Source organism: Bombus fervidus, chromosome 16 (genome assembly GCF_041682495.2).
Source record: "Bombus fervidus isolate BK054 chromosome 16, iyBomFerv1, whole genome shotgun sequence".
NCBI classification, from domain to species: domain Eukaryota; kingdom Metazoa; phylum Arthropoda; class Insecta; order Hymenoptera; family Apidae; genus Bombus; species Bombus fervidus.
Genome location: NC_091532.1, coordinates 3,553,377 through 3,569,299, shown reverse-complemented (window position 1 = coordinate 3,569,299; position 15,923 = coordinate 3,553,377). Strand labels below are relative to the sequence as shown.

The 15,923-nt window shown below is 32.6% G+C and overlaps 3 protein-coding genes across 12 annotated transcripts; 2 read left to right on the top strand and 1 right to left on the bottom strand.

The window, feature by feature from the left end:
- The first annotated feature begins 86 nt into the window (after nucleotides 1-86).
- On the top strand, nucleotides 87-1,272 carry LOC139995823 (uncharacterized). The gene is made up of 4 exons (XM_072019662.1): nucleotides 87-337; nucleotides 412-602; nucleotides 778-935; nucleotides 1,019-1,272. Exons 1-4 carry the CDS (start codon nucleotides 220-222, stop codon nucleotides 1,062-1,064), a joined length of 513 nt encoding a protein of 170 aa, XP_071875763.1. The 5' UTR covers nucleotides 87-219; the 3' UTR covers nucleotides 1,065-1,272.
- Nucleotides 1,273-1,323: 51 nt separating this feature from the next.
- On the top strand, nucleotides 1,324-3,771 carry LOC139995819 (uncharacterized). Of its 2 annotated transcripts, none has more exons than XM_072019656.1 (3): nucleotides 1,324-1,716; nucleotides 1,995-2,089; nucleotides 2,167-3,771. In XM_072019656.1, exons 2-3 carry the CDS (start codon nucleotides 2,003-2,005, stop codon nucleotides 3,460-3,462), a joined length of 1,383 nt encoding a protein of 460 aa, XP_071875757.1. In that variant the 5' UTR covers nucleotides 1,324-1,716; nucleotides 1,995-2,002; the 3' UTR covers nucleotides 3,463-3,771. The 2 variants fall into 2 exon arrangements, with proteins under 2 accessions (XP_071875757.1, XP_071875756.1); XM_072019655.1 differs by having other exon boundaries at nucleotides 1,324-1,766.
- Atp7 (copper-transporting ATPase 1) lies at nucleotides 3,272-15,873 on the bottom strand. 9 transcript variants are annotated; one of them, XM_072019635.1, is made up of 16 exons: nucleotides 15,120-15,165; nucleotides 14,985-15,056; nucleotides 14,820-14,874; nucleotides 9,811-10,226; nucleotides 9,436-9,731; nucleotides 9,134-9,355; nucleotides 8,832-9,061; nucleotides 8,579-8,768; nucleotides 8,276-8,509; nucleotides 7,321-8,191; nucleotides 6,671-7,242; nucleotides 6,396-6,599; nucleotides 6,094-6,314; nucleotides 5,843-6,007; nucleotides 4,440-4,575; nucleotides 3,272-3,402 (listed from the first exon to the last, which is right to left on the bottom strand). In XM_072019635.1, the coding sequence occupies exons 1-15, from the start codon at nucleotides 15,148-15,150 to the stop codon at nucleotides 4,443-4,445; spliced, it is 3,912 nt and encodes a 1,303-aa protein (XP_071875736.1). In that variant the 5' UTR covers nucleotides 15,151-15,165; the 3' UTR covers nucleotides 3,272-3,402; nucleotides 4,440-4,442. The 9 variants fall into 9 exon arrangements, with proteins under 9 accessions (XP_071875736.1, XP_071875738.1, XP_071875739.1 ...); XM_072019637.1 differs by lacking the exons at nucleotides 3,272-3,402; nucleotides 15,120-15,165 and adding exons at nucleotides 3,776-4,244; nucleotides 15,425-15,873; XM_072019638.1 differs by lacking the exons at nucleotides 3,272-3,402; nucleotides 15,120-15,165 and adding exons at nucleotides 3,776-4,244; nucleotides 15,425-15,873 and having other exon boundaries at nucleotides 14,985-15,053.
- Nucleotides 15,874-15,923: the final 50 nt, after the last annotated feature.

Genomic DNA, 15,923 nt, shown 5'->3' with positions numbered 1-15,923 from the left:
TTTGTTTTTGTTTTGAATTTGTAATTTAAGCATAAGGTAGAAAAGTGGAAAGATTGCAACACTACATCAAACTACACGACTACATATACATAAACTTCTGTATGAGCTATATGGTTGGTTGCTCTATCGAGTCAACTTTTCCGTGGTACAATATTATGAAAATTTTAATCTGCATTTGTTTATCGAACTGTTGTTAATTAAGTTAAATTAAGTTAAAGAATGCCGAAACGTCCATGTCCTTTTGAAGATAATTTACTACCCCAATTAAAAATACACGTAGGCCAGAAGCAAATAGATAACGGCGTTTGTCAAGAGGAACGAATGAAGAATGTTTATGGTACGGAGGTTATAATATACGAATATCAACAGATGTTATAATAATATATACTCTGTTTATTCTATTTCATATAGATAAAACAATGGATTTATTGAAAGAAGGTGTAAAAGTACTGTCGCGAAGATTAAGTACTTCTATGGAATTGAATTCTCTCGATGTACCATCATCGAAAACTCCTTCGTGCAAATCCAAAAATGAACGTATCTCAAAACAAATGGTGTTGAATAGTAAACTAGAATTATTAGGAGCGGATAAAGCTATAAAGGTAAGTTATTTACACTTATTAACAGTAGTAAAATCTATCTATCATAAATTTATTGTTATTATCGATATTACAAACATTTATCATTAATCCAATATAATCCAACCTGTATATATATATAGAGATTTTAAAATATGGTAAAATTAACACCTTTCTCTTTTCCTTTATATCCTGTAAGGATATTCGACCAAAGTATGATCTTTGTGAATGCAGTCGAGTGATAGATCAAAGCATGTTCAGCAAATGTTCCTATTGTGATCAAATTTTATGTAATTCTTGTCTCTTTGAGTGTATTAGTTGCTCAGAACTATTTTGTCAGGACTGTTCACTGCCTACGTAAGTTAGCTTAATCTTGGAATATATATAAATATTTGGAGGATTTCATTTTTCTTTATTTTTTTTTTTTTTTTCTTTTGCAGATATGATTACGAAGAACAAACTAAATGCCTTAATTGTTATAAATAAGCCTTAAATATATATATATTTTTTATACTCATTTTGTAAGTTACATATTTCTACTCACATTGGCTAATATAAAGGATCTTAAATTAATTTAAAAAATTAATTATAATACAATATATACAATGTAGTATTAAATGTATTAAATGAAAGAATTACCTGTTATCCTTTCCGCATCCTATTCTTGTCATTAAAAAAAATATTTACTATTTAATGTGAACTTACTTTTGCATATGTAATAAATGTTATGTTTGTTGTTCATCATGAAGAAGATTGGACAGAAATTCGTTACAATTATGACATTGCTGAATTGGAAGTTAGAAATATACAAATTAAAACTAATAGGGAAAAACAAAAGACTATCATTCAGATAGTACCCCATAAAAAAGAGAAATTCACTAAAATACGTATGATAAAACGTTACTATAATTTCGACGAATTCAGTATGATTTAAGAAATCAGCAATCGTTGATACATTATATATTGCAAATGATCAGTTGTATTGCATAATTTAAATTTCGTAAATGAATAAGAAAATTAACAAAATATTTCAAATAAAATAAATACTTAGAGCGGGAAACATATTTGTATTTCTGTATACATATATACGTACCGTTATCGCATATTCACGTGGGTTCTCTAAGAAATCTGAGTGACAGTAAGTAAGCCGCCTTTCAAACGAAAGATTTTAAATTTAGACCAGCAACGGTAGGAGATATTAATATCTACATTACTTTCAGTTATTATATTGCATTTACATGTATCCCAAAATTACATTTCTATATAATATGTATTTATATCGTCCATTTTAATTTAAAAATTATTTTCAGAATAAAATTCTAATAATTAGTGTGAAATGAATTTCTCATTTTATTTTTAAATCCACGTGATAAAGTTAGATTAATTATTATATTATAAATTTCTTTTTATATTCAGATACTGATATGATTAAAAGAAGGAAAGCATCAGAGTTGCCGGTACAAATCAATGAAGATGGAGATGCTAATAACATATCAAAACACAATACTTTGGTAAGATATTTACATTATCTTAAAATTTTATTACTAGCAACAGAAATTAGAACTAACGGTAGATCGTGTACTTATAGAATGTTAAAGAGAAAAAAGAGTACGATTTATCCCAGAAAATGAATATGAAACAAAAGGTAAAACAGAAGAGCACAAAAAAGTGTCAGAAAGTTAGTAAACAAATAAATGTTTCAAACATGATTCTCAAATATAATGCGAAAGCATATGAATATCAAATTCAGCAGTTAAATCTATTGTTCAAAAAATCTTTAAAATATCCAATGCTTACACAAGATGAGTTATATATGTTATTTGCAAAATATAAATCCGATGGACATTATAAAATTAATAAGAACTTACCACCATTTACGAGCCTTCTTGTTAATACACGTGATATGTTTAAAGAAAATCATTGTTATGATCAGTTTTCTAATATACAAAAAGCAAAGCCTGAAAACAGTGGGGAAACAATTGCAAATTCATATTCTAACACCTTTAATAAAAATCAACATGTAGAAGAAAATTCAAAGGTGTGTGAAATTCTGCAATCAAATGTAAAACAGGATGTACTGAAATGTACAGAAACCCCTCAAGTAAATAATATAGACAGTAGAATACAAAATAAATATCTTTATAATGATCAGAACTTCTTACACAGCAGCAATTATAATCATTTATGTATGAACTATAATATGCAATCATATAATAACTTAGATATATTAAATGATATACAGTATTGTGCTCAATCAAAAGTAGATGCTAAGAAAGTTTCTGGTGCAGAAAAGAAACAGTTCTCATGCAATTTAATAAAGTCACAAGATATTACCTCTGAAGAACATCAAAATTGCAGATATATGAATAAGAATTTACTTTGTAACATACCTGATACACAATATGAAAATTTAACCAACAGTGAAATTCCACAACAAAATGATATACACTATTCATTGCAGTATAACAATTTTTCGTTGAATCCAAACTTTTACAATGATTGCTATTTAAATAAATGCAATAATGTGGCTCCTATCAATAATAACAATAATTATCAATCAAAAAATGTACAATCAATTTGTATTCCTCACATCAATAATTTAGAATCATGTCTTGATATGAAAAATTTGGTTGCTTCTCATCAGTTGCCATTGACAAGAAATCATTTAGAAGAACAAGGTAATTTGAACTTACCTATTCGTACAGAGACATATTCTGTGTTGAGCAACAAAAATTTGCCATATGTTTCCAATGAGGATGTCGGTAATATTCAGGCAGATTTTAATGCTTACAATACAAATTCAACTGTGATCTCAGATGATACTCTGTCACAAACAAATGCATTTATTCCATCGCATGCTAATATGGCCAATCAGTACAACTAAAATATTATAATATTTAAATATTACTCTTTAAATTTATACAAGATTTTATATATTTTTTTACTATAAATATTTGAAGATACATATATATATACACATACTTAACAGTATATAGTATAAATTTCGAAAATGTATTTAATATACATAGTTTAATTTTAGATACAAAGAAAACATAATATATTAATGTACAAGTTATTCTACACAATTATTTCTCGTTTCATTTTCTATAGATATATCAGTTTGAGTTTTTATAAATAAACATATTTAAAAATTTATAATAGGTAAAAAACACAACTGCGTGTGAATATAATTATACAAGTTGAGGTATTATAGTTTATTAAGCAATATTCGAGTTGAGAATTTTAATTACAATTTATATAATCTATAAGCTGTAAAAATTCATTATGTTTTTGTAACAAATAAAATATATACTATGATAAAATTTAAAGCGTTTTACGTTTGTACTTAATTAAATTAAAACATGGTCCCAATAAACTTTTTAAGTATCACTTTCATAATACTCAGTATTGAAATATATTAATGATTTTCATACAAAACCTCTTTTGATTTCTTACAAAATAATGACTGCATCTTTTTGTATAAAAAATGTTAAGTACAAAATACATATAATGCAATACAAAAAGTTATTAATAATTTCATTTGAAATAAAAAATGTAAAATTGATAATACTATCCATGAACTTAATGTAAAAGAAGACAATGAATTTATGAAAGCACTATTCAGGTTCTTCGCATTTTGCTTGCTTTCGTTTCCTTTTGTAAAACCTATTAAAAATTTAACAGTTAATTACAAAATATATTCTGAAACTGAAAACTTCGTGATTATATTGACAATAAGATATTATGGCAAAAATTTGATTAAATGTCAGTTTATTATATTATTGGCAAAAAATATATCCGTGCGCGCGTGCGCACACACACACATGCACAGAATATGAATTATGTAAAAAAGATCCTTACAAGTCATAAGGGTGTTATGTTTGTATGGTCCTTTATATTTTTTCGATATCCAGAAAAATCTGTTACCAAATCAATTTCATCAATATCTTCACCTAGGAGACGACCCTCTACATCGTCCTTAGATCTCCTAAATAGCCTGCAATTGAATTGAACAAGGCAAACAAATTATTAAATTTATTCCAAAAATGTTCAAATATCGATGTATAAACTAAAACTTGTATTACCTTATCTTATACTTAAAGATGAGACTGTATCTTATAACTATTTGTCACATTTTTCTATGTTAAGCTACAGATACAGTAAAATATTATACAAGCGATCTAAATATCATATTGTTAATGAATAATTTTGCAGTAATATAAGCATTTGAAGAAAGTTAAAGTATTTTCAAGTATTATATGAAATATAAATTCAATAACCAAATTAGTTACAACATACTTTATACATCACTGCTATTTGCTGTAAGCAAATTAACTGGATACACAGCCAAATTAGCCCAAGAAAAAAGGTGCTATAATTTATTCCTCTCGCAATCAATCAAAAATATTGCTGCAATCTCAAATATTGCTGCAACATTATAAACCTTCAACACAATTTCCAATTAATATGCAGATCATAAAAAATAGCTATGGTAAAAGCGTGCATAAGAATATATGTACAAAAATTGAAACCCAATCCTTAGGATCAAATATTATCATTATTATTATTGTTTAATAGATTACATATACATGTTCAAAAGATATGAATATTTATTTACAATATATATATATATATTTTTTTTTTCTTCTTACAATAACTGGAATCGATGTACAGTAAAAAATAGCTTATTTAATATCAGTTGTTTAGGTTTAATACAATATTTACAGTTTAATATAGTAAAATTGTTCTTCTATCAATTGTTGTTTTAGCACATTATTTACAACAAGAAGCGACATGTTTCACCAAATTTTTGTTTGATAAGATTTCTTTTCAGTCAGTCTTATATTGTTTTAAATGTAGTTAACAATAAGTTTCCAATTGATTAGAAAGATAATTTCATAAGTTTAATTTAAAGTTCACAGCCTGTTTTACTCATTCACAATACAATTAAAATGTTGAAATATCAATAGAAAATTTGCTACTTAAGTTATGAAACATATTATAACTAGGATAGTAGTTTTACTATAATCACTAGTTAGTTAAATTAAATATTTTTAATATCTTTGTTAGTTTAATACATTAATAATATAAATGATAAATAACAAGCACATAAAATTTAATAGAACTACCACCTTGATATTAGTATGATATAAATAAGAAGGCAACACGAATGTATGATGTCAGTTTTGCCGTAATTCTACTAGGCAGTAGGATTATTAAAGTTCTGCACAAATTTCGAGAGCATAGAAGAGGTTTGTGCGTACCTGGACAATGTCGATGTTGATCTATGCATAATAGGTATTACAGTATCATCTAAACCACGATGAAGAGATATTGTATCTAAATCAATCATTCTTGCAGTAGAATGAGCATGCATCGCTGATAAATATTCTGGTGTCTCTAAAGTGGTCTTCGTCGGTTTACGATACCTGTGAAAATAAAATAAACAACATTGAAATTTACAAATATTGTATTCCTTGAATGCAAAACTATTTCTTCTTTATGTGGAACTTACAATTTTAGTAACAAAGAACTACCAACTACAGATGCTGAGCTTAATGCCATCGCCGCTGACGACATCCAAGGTTGAAGGAAGAATCCGAAAGAACTAAATATTCCAGCAGCAATAGGAATACCCAACAAATTATAGATACTAGCAAATAAAAAATTCAACCTTATTCGACGAACTGTTTTTCTCGATAGATCCAGACACGCAATAACATCTAGAAGATCATTCTAAAAAAAATTATTATTTATAGAGTATTTGTTGTATAAATATAAAATATCGAAAGTTTTTTCATTTAATTTTTAACTCACTCGCATGAGGACTACATCGGCAGCTTCCACAGCAACATCCGTACCAGAAGATATTGCAATGCCAACATCTGATTGTGCAAGGGCAGGACTATCATTAACACCATCTCCTACCATTGCAACTCTTAAGCCTTGATCTTGTAAACGCTGAATTTTAGCAACTTTGTGCGAAGGTAACACTTCAGCAAATACTCTAGTAATACCAACCTACATGAATAATAGATATTATGAATTGACAAAAAGTCATAAGCGAACTTATTGTGTGAAAGAAAGCTTACTTGTCTAGCAATAGAAACAGCGGTCTTTCTATTATCTCCTGTTAAAAGAATGACTTCTAAACCCATTTTTTTCAAAGTATAGATTGCCAGATGGGCTTCCGGTTTAACCGTATCTGCTACGCTGATCATAGCCACCAGTACATTATTCACCGCTGCTAAAACAGCAGTATGTCCTAGATCTTCTTCGGTAACCATTTTCAACTCTACTTCTTGTGGTATATTAATAGCATTTCTTCGCATCCACTCTCTGTTACCAACGCAAATTTCATATATATCGTCAGGATTAGTCTGGTCACCATGGGAATCCGGACTCAGCAACAATTCCAAATTTTGTCTCGTGCTCGAAATTGGCGTAATATCGATCGACACATTATTTAAGTTATGCGTTCCAGAAGGTAATCTTTTCACCTCGTTAATATAGTTAAGAATCTTATCAGATTTTAATGCATCGGCCAACGTAGTTGAAATATGTGATACTTTACATTTAAGTCCGCAACCAGCAACTGCTTGAAAATTCATGCACTGTCCAGTTGCTTCAGAGCCTATTGTTTCCTTCACGTACCGCACAATTGCTTAAGAATAAAAGCAGTTTATTGAAAATTGTACGCTAGACATATTATATAAAAGTATAAGTATTTTCAATGTTTTACCTGATGCGATTGGATGTTCGCTATTTGTTTCAGCTGTACAAATAATGACTAAGAACTTTGCTAGTGAATAAGCTGTTTCATTTACAAAGAGATTTATCTTTGTTACCATTGGTATACCATGTGTTATTGTTCCGGTCTTATCAAATACAATACATTTAACTTTGTGCGCATTTTCCAAAGGTTCGGCACCTTTTATTAAAATACCATTTAATGCTCCGACTCCAGTACCAACCATAACAGCAGTTGGCGTAGCCAATCCTAACGCGCATGGACAAGCTATTGCTAATACGCAAAGCGCGCTTCGAAAAGCGTATTGAAATATAATTTCTTCTCTATTCATTCCGTGTTTATTGATTTGATCGTTGTGCGAGATTGGTAAACTGTTTACATTTACATATCCCACTATTATCCAAACGAATAAAGTTACTATAGAAACAACTATAACAAGAGGTATGAAATAACCAGCTATCTTATCGGCTAAATGTTGGATAGGTGCCTTATTCGTTTGTGCCTCTTCTACTAATCGTACAATTTGTGCCAATGTCGTGTGTTCTCCTGTATGCGTGGCAGTAATCAGAAGCGGACCGTTTTGATTTATCGAGCCACCTATTACAACCGATCCCTTCTTTTTTGGCACCGGCATACTTTCCCCGGTAATTAGGCTCTCGTCGCAAGTAGAACTGCCTGATAAAACTCTACCATCGACGGGAACTTTGGCACCTTGCACTACTTTTAAGACATCGCCTCGTTGTACTAAATCTATACTGATCAAACGCTCAGATAGTAGTTCATTGTTAGGGCCCAAAGTAACCAGGACCGCGTCCGTTGCTTTCAAAGACAATAATTTCGATAACGCCTCTGAGGTTTTACCCTGGAAAAATTAATTATTACTTTTTATTAATTTTCATGACAGTTATATCAACGTAAGCACAATGTTTAATAAAAGATTGAAAACCTTTGCGACATGTTCTAACCATCTTCCTAAACTGATGAACACTAACAACATCGGAGGAGTATCAAAAAATGTCTGAGGACTAACGTGTTCCTGCATTATCATGGCCGCTGTAAGTACGGCGACTGAGTACAAATAGGATATCGTGGTAGTCATAGAAATTAAAACATCCATATTAGTTGTACCGTGTTTCAAAGCTTTGTACGCTTGAACGTAAAAATGCCAGCCGCCAAAAAACTATAAATATCATTTTGTCAAGATTTATACTTAATTTCTTTTAATTTAAAAAGAAATATTTGGAATTACCTGAACTGGTGTAGAAAATATGAAAAGGATTAAATTTTCCCATGAAAGACCAGGAACTACGCAACACATATCTTCGTGCGTTTTTTCACCAATAGACATGATTACCATAAAGTATGTCATGGCTAACATACACGGTATGCCAAAAATTAAGGACACTAAAAACGCTGTCCGCCACTTGTTTATTTCTTCCCTACATAAAAAACGAAAGATATACTTATTTCTATTTATACAAAAACTCGTGAAATAAATTCACCTCTGATCCAAGTAGTCTCTGTTTTCTTTATCTTTATTACTGAATAACATTGCGGTGAAACCTAATTTATTAATGCATTCGATAATGTCCCTGACACCAATTTTTTCTACATCGTATTTGAATTTGCCACGTTGAGTTGCCAACGCAACTGCGGCAGAATGGACACCTGATAATTTCCTCACAGCCGATTCTATCTTATTCACGCAAGATGCACATGTCATACCTGTGATCTATAAAATCAATATCAAGAACCATATTGTCAACTTCGTGTCGCCGACTTGCCAAGTTAACAACCAGCTTACTTTTAATTCAATATCTCCCTCTCCAGTGCCAGGTTCCTCGATCAAAGTAGTAGGGAAGCCCAATTCCGATATGCTAGAAGCGATGTCAATCGCCCTTATCTTATTCGGATCAAACGCAATCTCTGCCTTGGCCGCCATCAATGCGACCAAGATATTATTTACACCGTATAATTTTTTGCAATGTTTTTCTATGGCAGCAACGCAGGAAGCACAGGTCATCCCCTTTGAGGAATACACCGATTCGTAACATCAAAGCAGTAACGCGAAGATGAATCAGGATTATTTTCACGCGTAATATTTACCGTTATATGTAAAAAGCATTTTGCTGTTTCGTTTTGAGTCTTTACATCGCCTCCCCCATTCATTTGCAACGGAAGTTCCTCTTGTGTGGAATTGTTTTTTAACGATAAGTTCACTGGTGTTTCCTCTCCTACAACTTTACCGTTTACTTCTTTAACAAACGAATTAAAACCCATTTCTTCGACGAACCCTGATATTTGTTCAGCCGTTAGGTCCTTGTCGTTATAAGAAACCGTAGCTTCCTTTTTCTCTAAACTAACGTTCGCCTGTTTTATTCCTGCTCTCCCCGATAAACCATCTGCAACAGAAATAGCAAAGAAACGCGATAACTTGTGACTATACCAACAAGAATCGGTTTAACAAAATTCGCTACTCACCGGTAATAGTTTTAACACAAGACGTGCAAGTCATTCCATCGATATGTACAATACAAGTACTGATAGTTAATTCTAACGAATCACCTTTCTGTATCTTTTCGGTGTCATTACGTTCGTCGCTGCATAGGGAGGCGGTGAAACCCATGTCCTCTATCGCTTCCACCAATTCGTCCGGCGTAATTTCTTCCGTTCTATATTCGACGTAACCGAGTTTCTCTTCTAGAATTACTTTAACGCTTAATACCTCCGGTCGGCTCCCTATGGTTCCCTCGATGTTTTTCACACAGCTCTGGCATCTCATACCCTCGATATTAACTTTCATGGTAGACGTATTCGCGGAATCTTTCATTTTCTGCGATCGAGGAATGTACACCATTTGTGCCGTGCCTTCGTAATCGGTATCGTCCTCGCCATCGCTAAACAATCAGAAAGAAACCTTTAAAAGGCGTCTGACTGTACGAAAATAATACGCAATACACATCGTGTCCAGTCATTAGAATTAATTATAACGATAAGCATTTGTGACATTAAAGTACATCAATAAACAACAAAGAACGTCATCGAAATATCGTAGCAGTTATCGTGGTCGCATTAGCGTACCTACTTGCATTATGCAACCGAAACAGCTTAGCTATCGTTCATTTTATAAGCAATAAAAGAAAGCAATTGTTATCGGTCGACTTCGAAGCGAGTTATTCGTTTAAATGCTAGAACACGATCTTTCTTTCCAATTACGGTGATTTTCCTCCAAATCGAACGTTAATGGCCAAAATGACGAGTAGCACGATCTTCTCGTCATCGATTCGAATTTTAAACAAGCAATTAGCGAAATTAGTCTTATTAAAAACGCGATATTATCGTTTGCAGCGACCCGAAACGTAAATAAGCTACGTTCCTTCCTCTTATCTTAAGAGGAAATACTTTCTGTTTTATGTAACTTGCACGTTTGTCCGTTAATGTGGAAACTGTAAAGGAAAATAACGCGCTCGATTCGAGGATCTCTCGTGATACGACTATTTCGATCGTTCGGTAATCTGTTCTTTGTTCTTTAAAGCAGATTATACCGAGATCAGTATATCGCTACCGATTAACGCGAAAGTTACGAAAGAACTTGTCGTAAGCGCGATGTAATTAGCGATCGCTATTACGTATTCGAAAGATAACGAGATACATAACGAAAATACGATCTTGCCTTTAGAGGATTCGAAAAATCTTACCAAAACGAGTTCGTCGACCCATATTTTTTTCGAATTAAGGGCTGCCTATCGTCGTCCATCTTTCTAATTGCAAGTATGATCACGTATCCGCTTCTGCGGTTTTATAGGTTTTTCACGAACGAACGATTGTTATGTCCGTGGAATTACGCGCATAATCATGATCCTATTGGGTCAAGATATTAGACGGAGACATTCTAACGAACGTTTAGAGGCCGATAAGCGTTGCTCGCGAGGCGATAAAATTGAGCCGAGTGTCGCGACAAGTGCGTACTTTCTCGAAAAGAGAAAAAAGGAGAAAAAAAAAAAAAGAAAAGAAAAGGTAGACGAAAGCAACGACGATTAAGAATATTTATCAAGGCGAAATATCGGTGGATATTCGTAACGAGAAATGTCCTGACTTGCGTCGATTGAAATTTTGCGAAAGAGCGTGGTAACAGAGGTGGGCAGTTTGACGAGGTTATATATCTCGAAAGAAATCGAAAGAAAGAAACGTAGATTGGAAATATTAACCGGACGACGAACACTAAAGTATCAACGAGATAATCTATCGGATCGCTCACAAAGATGCGATCATTGGCTCCTTTGTCGCGTAGCCGTGATCGTTTTACAAGATCAGACCAAGGATTTCCGGAATCGTACGTGCAATGGATACAATTAGTCAGTGTTGTGGCCAGATCGAGATCACACATTCCTTGAAAGCGAACACGTTCCAATGAGGACGAGTGGGGCGCGAGGCAAACGCGCGGTCGTGCGTTTAACTGGAATTGATATCACAGACCGACTGATAACTCCTCTAATCGCAATGCTACGCGATCCCGTCTTTTTGCTCACGGCACTTATTCGATCGCGTGTTACTCCTCTCTACAAGGACAGTTGCGCACGACCTTTTCTCATTTCGTTCGCACGATACTCGAGTTTAGGAATTCCCTTCTACTCGTGTTCCAACGATATTGTAACAGTAGCCGCATTGAAATTGTTCCGAATAGACGCGATACGGACGCGATACGGACGCGATACGGACGCTCGTTTTGGATACCACTATATACACGCAGAAAGGAGAAAAGAAAAGAAATGAAATATCGAAGGAGAAATGTCTCGTCACACTTTCTTCCCTTCATCAAATATCCATAGATTAAATGAATGTTGCCAACGTCGTCTCTCAATTTAAATTAAGTTCGTACTACTACACCGTAGCAACGAATTACCTACTAAGCTATGGTTACAGCGTTCTCTCTGTCTCTGTCTCTTTTTCTCTGACTAACCAAACGTCTAAAGATCGAAATGCACAAACATAGTAATAAACTCGTAAGAATCTATTGGTCGTCTGATTCGTCGGAACACGCATAGCCTTAATTGCATTGTGCGCAATATACATTTTGCAAACAAATTAGCAAGATGAGGAGGAAAACCTTCTGTCGCTCTATCGCGTTTCAAGCGTTCAGTTTTTTTTTGAAACGATTTACGAAACAAATAAAAGAAAAGATACTGACCCAAGTAGTTCCATATTCTCATCGATCATATTGTCGTCGTAAAACTGCAAACAATGGAATGACTGAAAGTGGAAATTTGACCGATTCGCTATTAATTTCTTGTGAACTTTGCACAAAGGTAAAGAATATTTCATCATCCTAGATGGAATTTCAGTTTTCTCAAGATCATATACATATATGTGTGTATATATATATATATCTTATAACGATCTTGTTCGTCATGTATCGAACGAATCCACTTCGTAAGAAAATGACCGTACGAATGGAAATACCGATGATTTATTCTTCGTTATCAATTCTTTTATATAGAGAGAGAACAAGGAAACCAGCTGCAGTGTTTGCTTCGCTGCTCTTTATTTGTTTACGGGTGTAAATTTTGCATAAGCGAATTTAGGCTTTATTTACAAGACTCTATAGAAACTATAGAAGACTCTGGTAAAGCACGTTTCGTTAAACGTTGCTTTCTTCCACTTTCTCCATGTTATTTTAATTTCCTATTTGACAGTTGTACGGCAGCTGATACCGATAACGACGCACTCTTCCTACTTTCCCCGATCTATACATTAATAAACGCTTCGTTCTATCGTTCTTCGCTCGTTTAATTTAGTTTCGACGCTCGAACGATTCGTTTTGTGGTGTCTAACTGCAAAAGACGTTCGTTCGACTTTCGAGCCGCAATGTGTTCTTATACGAAGCAAAGCATGGTACTTAACCTATGTCGCTTTCTCGCGTCGTTATCTTTTTCGTACAAGTAAATATACAAGTATACGCATCGAATCGTTTTTCTCTTCTCTTTAACTTCACGGTTCTATTACTTGTCGCTGCTGAACTATTTTTCGATGCTTGATGGCTTTACGACCGTAGTATAATTGCGGGGAACACGTAAAACCGCAAGCCTTTATCTTGTTTCCGTTTCTTCGACTGCTTCGTAAGAGCACTGTCTTTCAAAATAAAACTCGTGTGGAAAACTCGATGACAACTAAACTGACCGCAGAATAGATTGAAAGAAATCGAAGAACGCGTTTAATTATTTTCATTGAATCTACGTTTGAACGATGCCACATTCTCGAGTCATCGAAAATTCGAAACTATGTTGAAAAGAGTTGGATGAAAAACGAAATTGATTGGATCGAATGAAAGAACGAATATAGTACACTGGACAAGGAACGGAACGCGTTGAACAGCTGGAAGCGAATGCATGATCTCGTTGTGACTAGGTGTACATATACCTGAAAATGGATCGAATAAGAATGGCATGAACAAGAGAGAAAGTGGTGTTCCAGATCCACGTAGCGAAAGATAGAATGGATAGATTTCTCGGCTGTATAATTGCCTTGTGCGTCTATTTTTTTCATTTATCGAATCGTATCATATTTAATATTATATTTTTATTCTTGATAAAAAGATAAGTTTTTATCGTTTCTTTGATAAGTAAAATACGAATAAAAGGATCGGAAATAGATACGCTATCCATAATATTGATTGATTTAACGAATGACTTACCCCAAGTATTTTGTAGAATTCAGTAATTTATACCGCCACGTTTTTGCGATCTTCCGCATTACGATACGATTGCATAAAATAAATCGAAACAGTAATCGTTAAAATGTAAAGAACGTCACGATAGCATAATGTTTTACGAATTGACGCGCGATAAAATTGGAGTTATTCGATAGCCAAAGCGAAGGAAATACGTTTGTTACACGCTTATAGGTTTGAACGATCGATAGATCACGATCAAATTTCGAATCGATCTATCCCCCTGTGTCGATTAGAAAATAAAGCTACCGCGAGTCACCAAATGCTTCTTGAAATACGAGTACTCAATAACATTCTTCTATTCTTCGCGTTTCGTCATCAAAGCATTGTCGTTTAATTTTCAAAACTATAGCGCGTTATTTTACGTCTTCGATACGATCAACTTATATGTATTACTTTTTTAACAAAGTTACGTTTCCTTTATATACGCGTTTCCTCTTACCAATTACCAATACAAATTTAACGGAACGAAAAAAATAATTTGTCCTTGGACAATTGGCAATATTTAAATAATTATAATTAAGCGATAATACTATCAGCAATAATTATCCATGCCACATATTTACTCTGTACAAAGCATCCATTTTTGTTCTATTCTTCTCTGCTATTTAGCCCGTTTGATTGATCTTGATAAAAGGTACGCAAACGTATGTATAAAATTAAATACAAAATTAATCGTAAAATAATAAAATATTTCATAATCTTTAATACAAAAATATGTTATATTTTGTGTAAATATTCATAGTACGAACAAATCACTTACTCTTTTTTTGTTACTGTCAGCTCTGCATTTGCTGCATCTTCTCTGTCAGCCCGTTCTGTAAAGTCAATGATTAAACATTGATTTCAAATATGATACAATTATTTAATGCAAATTCATTGTGAAAATTACGTCAAGCAATAACTTGTAACAGATACATAATATTACCTGTACTGATTTTATTAAGCTGATGATTGTCATCTATTAATGTCTTTGTATTAATTTCTGATTCCATTTCTTCTGTAAAATAACATTCCAAATAAATAAATATATAAGAGTATAATTAAAATGATTAATCAATACCATTTTCAAATATATCCAATTTCAAGAACATCAAAATCAAAATAATTGATAACGATTGATAAGAATAAGTAAGTAACTACAATATTTTTTAATCTTTACGTGAAAAATCTAAGAAAAGAATTAAAAATGAATAGATACTGTTGTTAAATTGAATAGCCAAAATGAATTAAATCATCAGCTAATATTCATTTTCTCTATTATTTGCCACTATACATATGTAGCTGTCATATCCGACAAATAAAATTATGTACATTTTTAACATTATTACGCATGATAAAGAAAATATGAAAAAATAGAATACATACCAATAAAATCAAATTTGAAAATAAAATGTTTTCATCAAAGTGAACAGTTCAATTTATGATTCACTTTTTTCACTATCTTACACACATAATGCACCATCAGAGAGGAATACATTACTGGCAAAATCTTATTTACCGATTACAATTGTGAACATACACTTTATTTTTGATAGATTAATAAAAAAACAAAAATATATATATAAACATGTGATCTAAAATAAGTTTACAAAATTTATTAGGTTAAACGGATTCTTGTTCTATACACTGTTTTAACTGAATACTATCAGAATTGCTTAATGAATGTAATCTGACCTACAAAAAATCCATAGTTAAACCGAAATTAATGGATTCGATTAGTAATAAACTATGTGAATATCAGCACATGCAATAGATAGACAATAATTTTCTATTCACATTTATCACACTGAATTGTTAGTACTTCAGTAGCAGCAGCAGCAGCAGCAACACCTTTCCTATTAGATTACAGCGCTCTATGGCTGGC

Bases quoted from the DNA above. Each gene is read 5' to 3' on its own strand.
- LOC139995823 (XM_072019662.1), top strand. From the start codon at position 220: ATGCCGAAACGTCCATGTCCTTTTGAAGATAATTTACTACCCCAATTA. The intron at 338-411 runs GTACGGAGGTTA...TATTTCATATAG, and splicing joins ACGAATGAAGAATGTTTATG to ATAAAACAATGGATTTATTG. The intron at 603-777 runs GTAAGTTATTTA...ATATCCTGTAAG, and splicing joins GAGCGGATAAAGCTATAAAG to GATATTCGACCAAAGTATGA.
- LOC139995819 (XM_072019656.1), top strand. From the start codon at position 2,003: ATGATTAAAAGAAGGAAAGCATCAGAGTTGCCGGTACAAATCAATGAA. The intron at 2,090-2,166 runs GTAAGATATTTA...GTGTACTTATAG, and splicing joins TATCAAAACACAATACTTTG to AATGTTAAAGAGAAAAAAGA.
- Atp7 (XM_072019635.1), bottom strand. From the start codon at position 15,150: ATGTTCTTGAAATTGGATATATTTGAAAATG. The intron at 9,356-9,435 runs GTAAATATTACG...TATTCCTCAAAG, and splicing joins AATGCTTTTTACATATAACG to GGGATGACCTGTGCTTCCTG. The intron at 9,062-9,133 runs GTAAGCTGGTTG...TTGATTTTATAG, and splicing joins AGGGAGATATTGAATTAAAA to ATCACAGGTATGACATGTGC.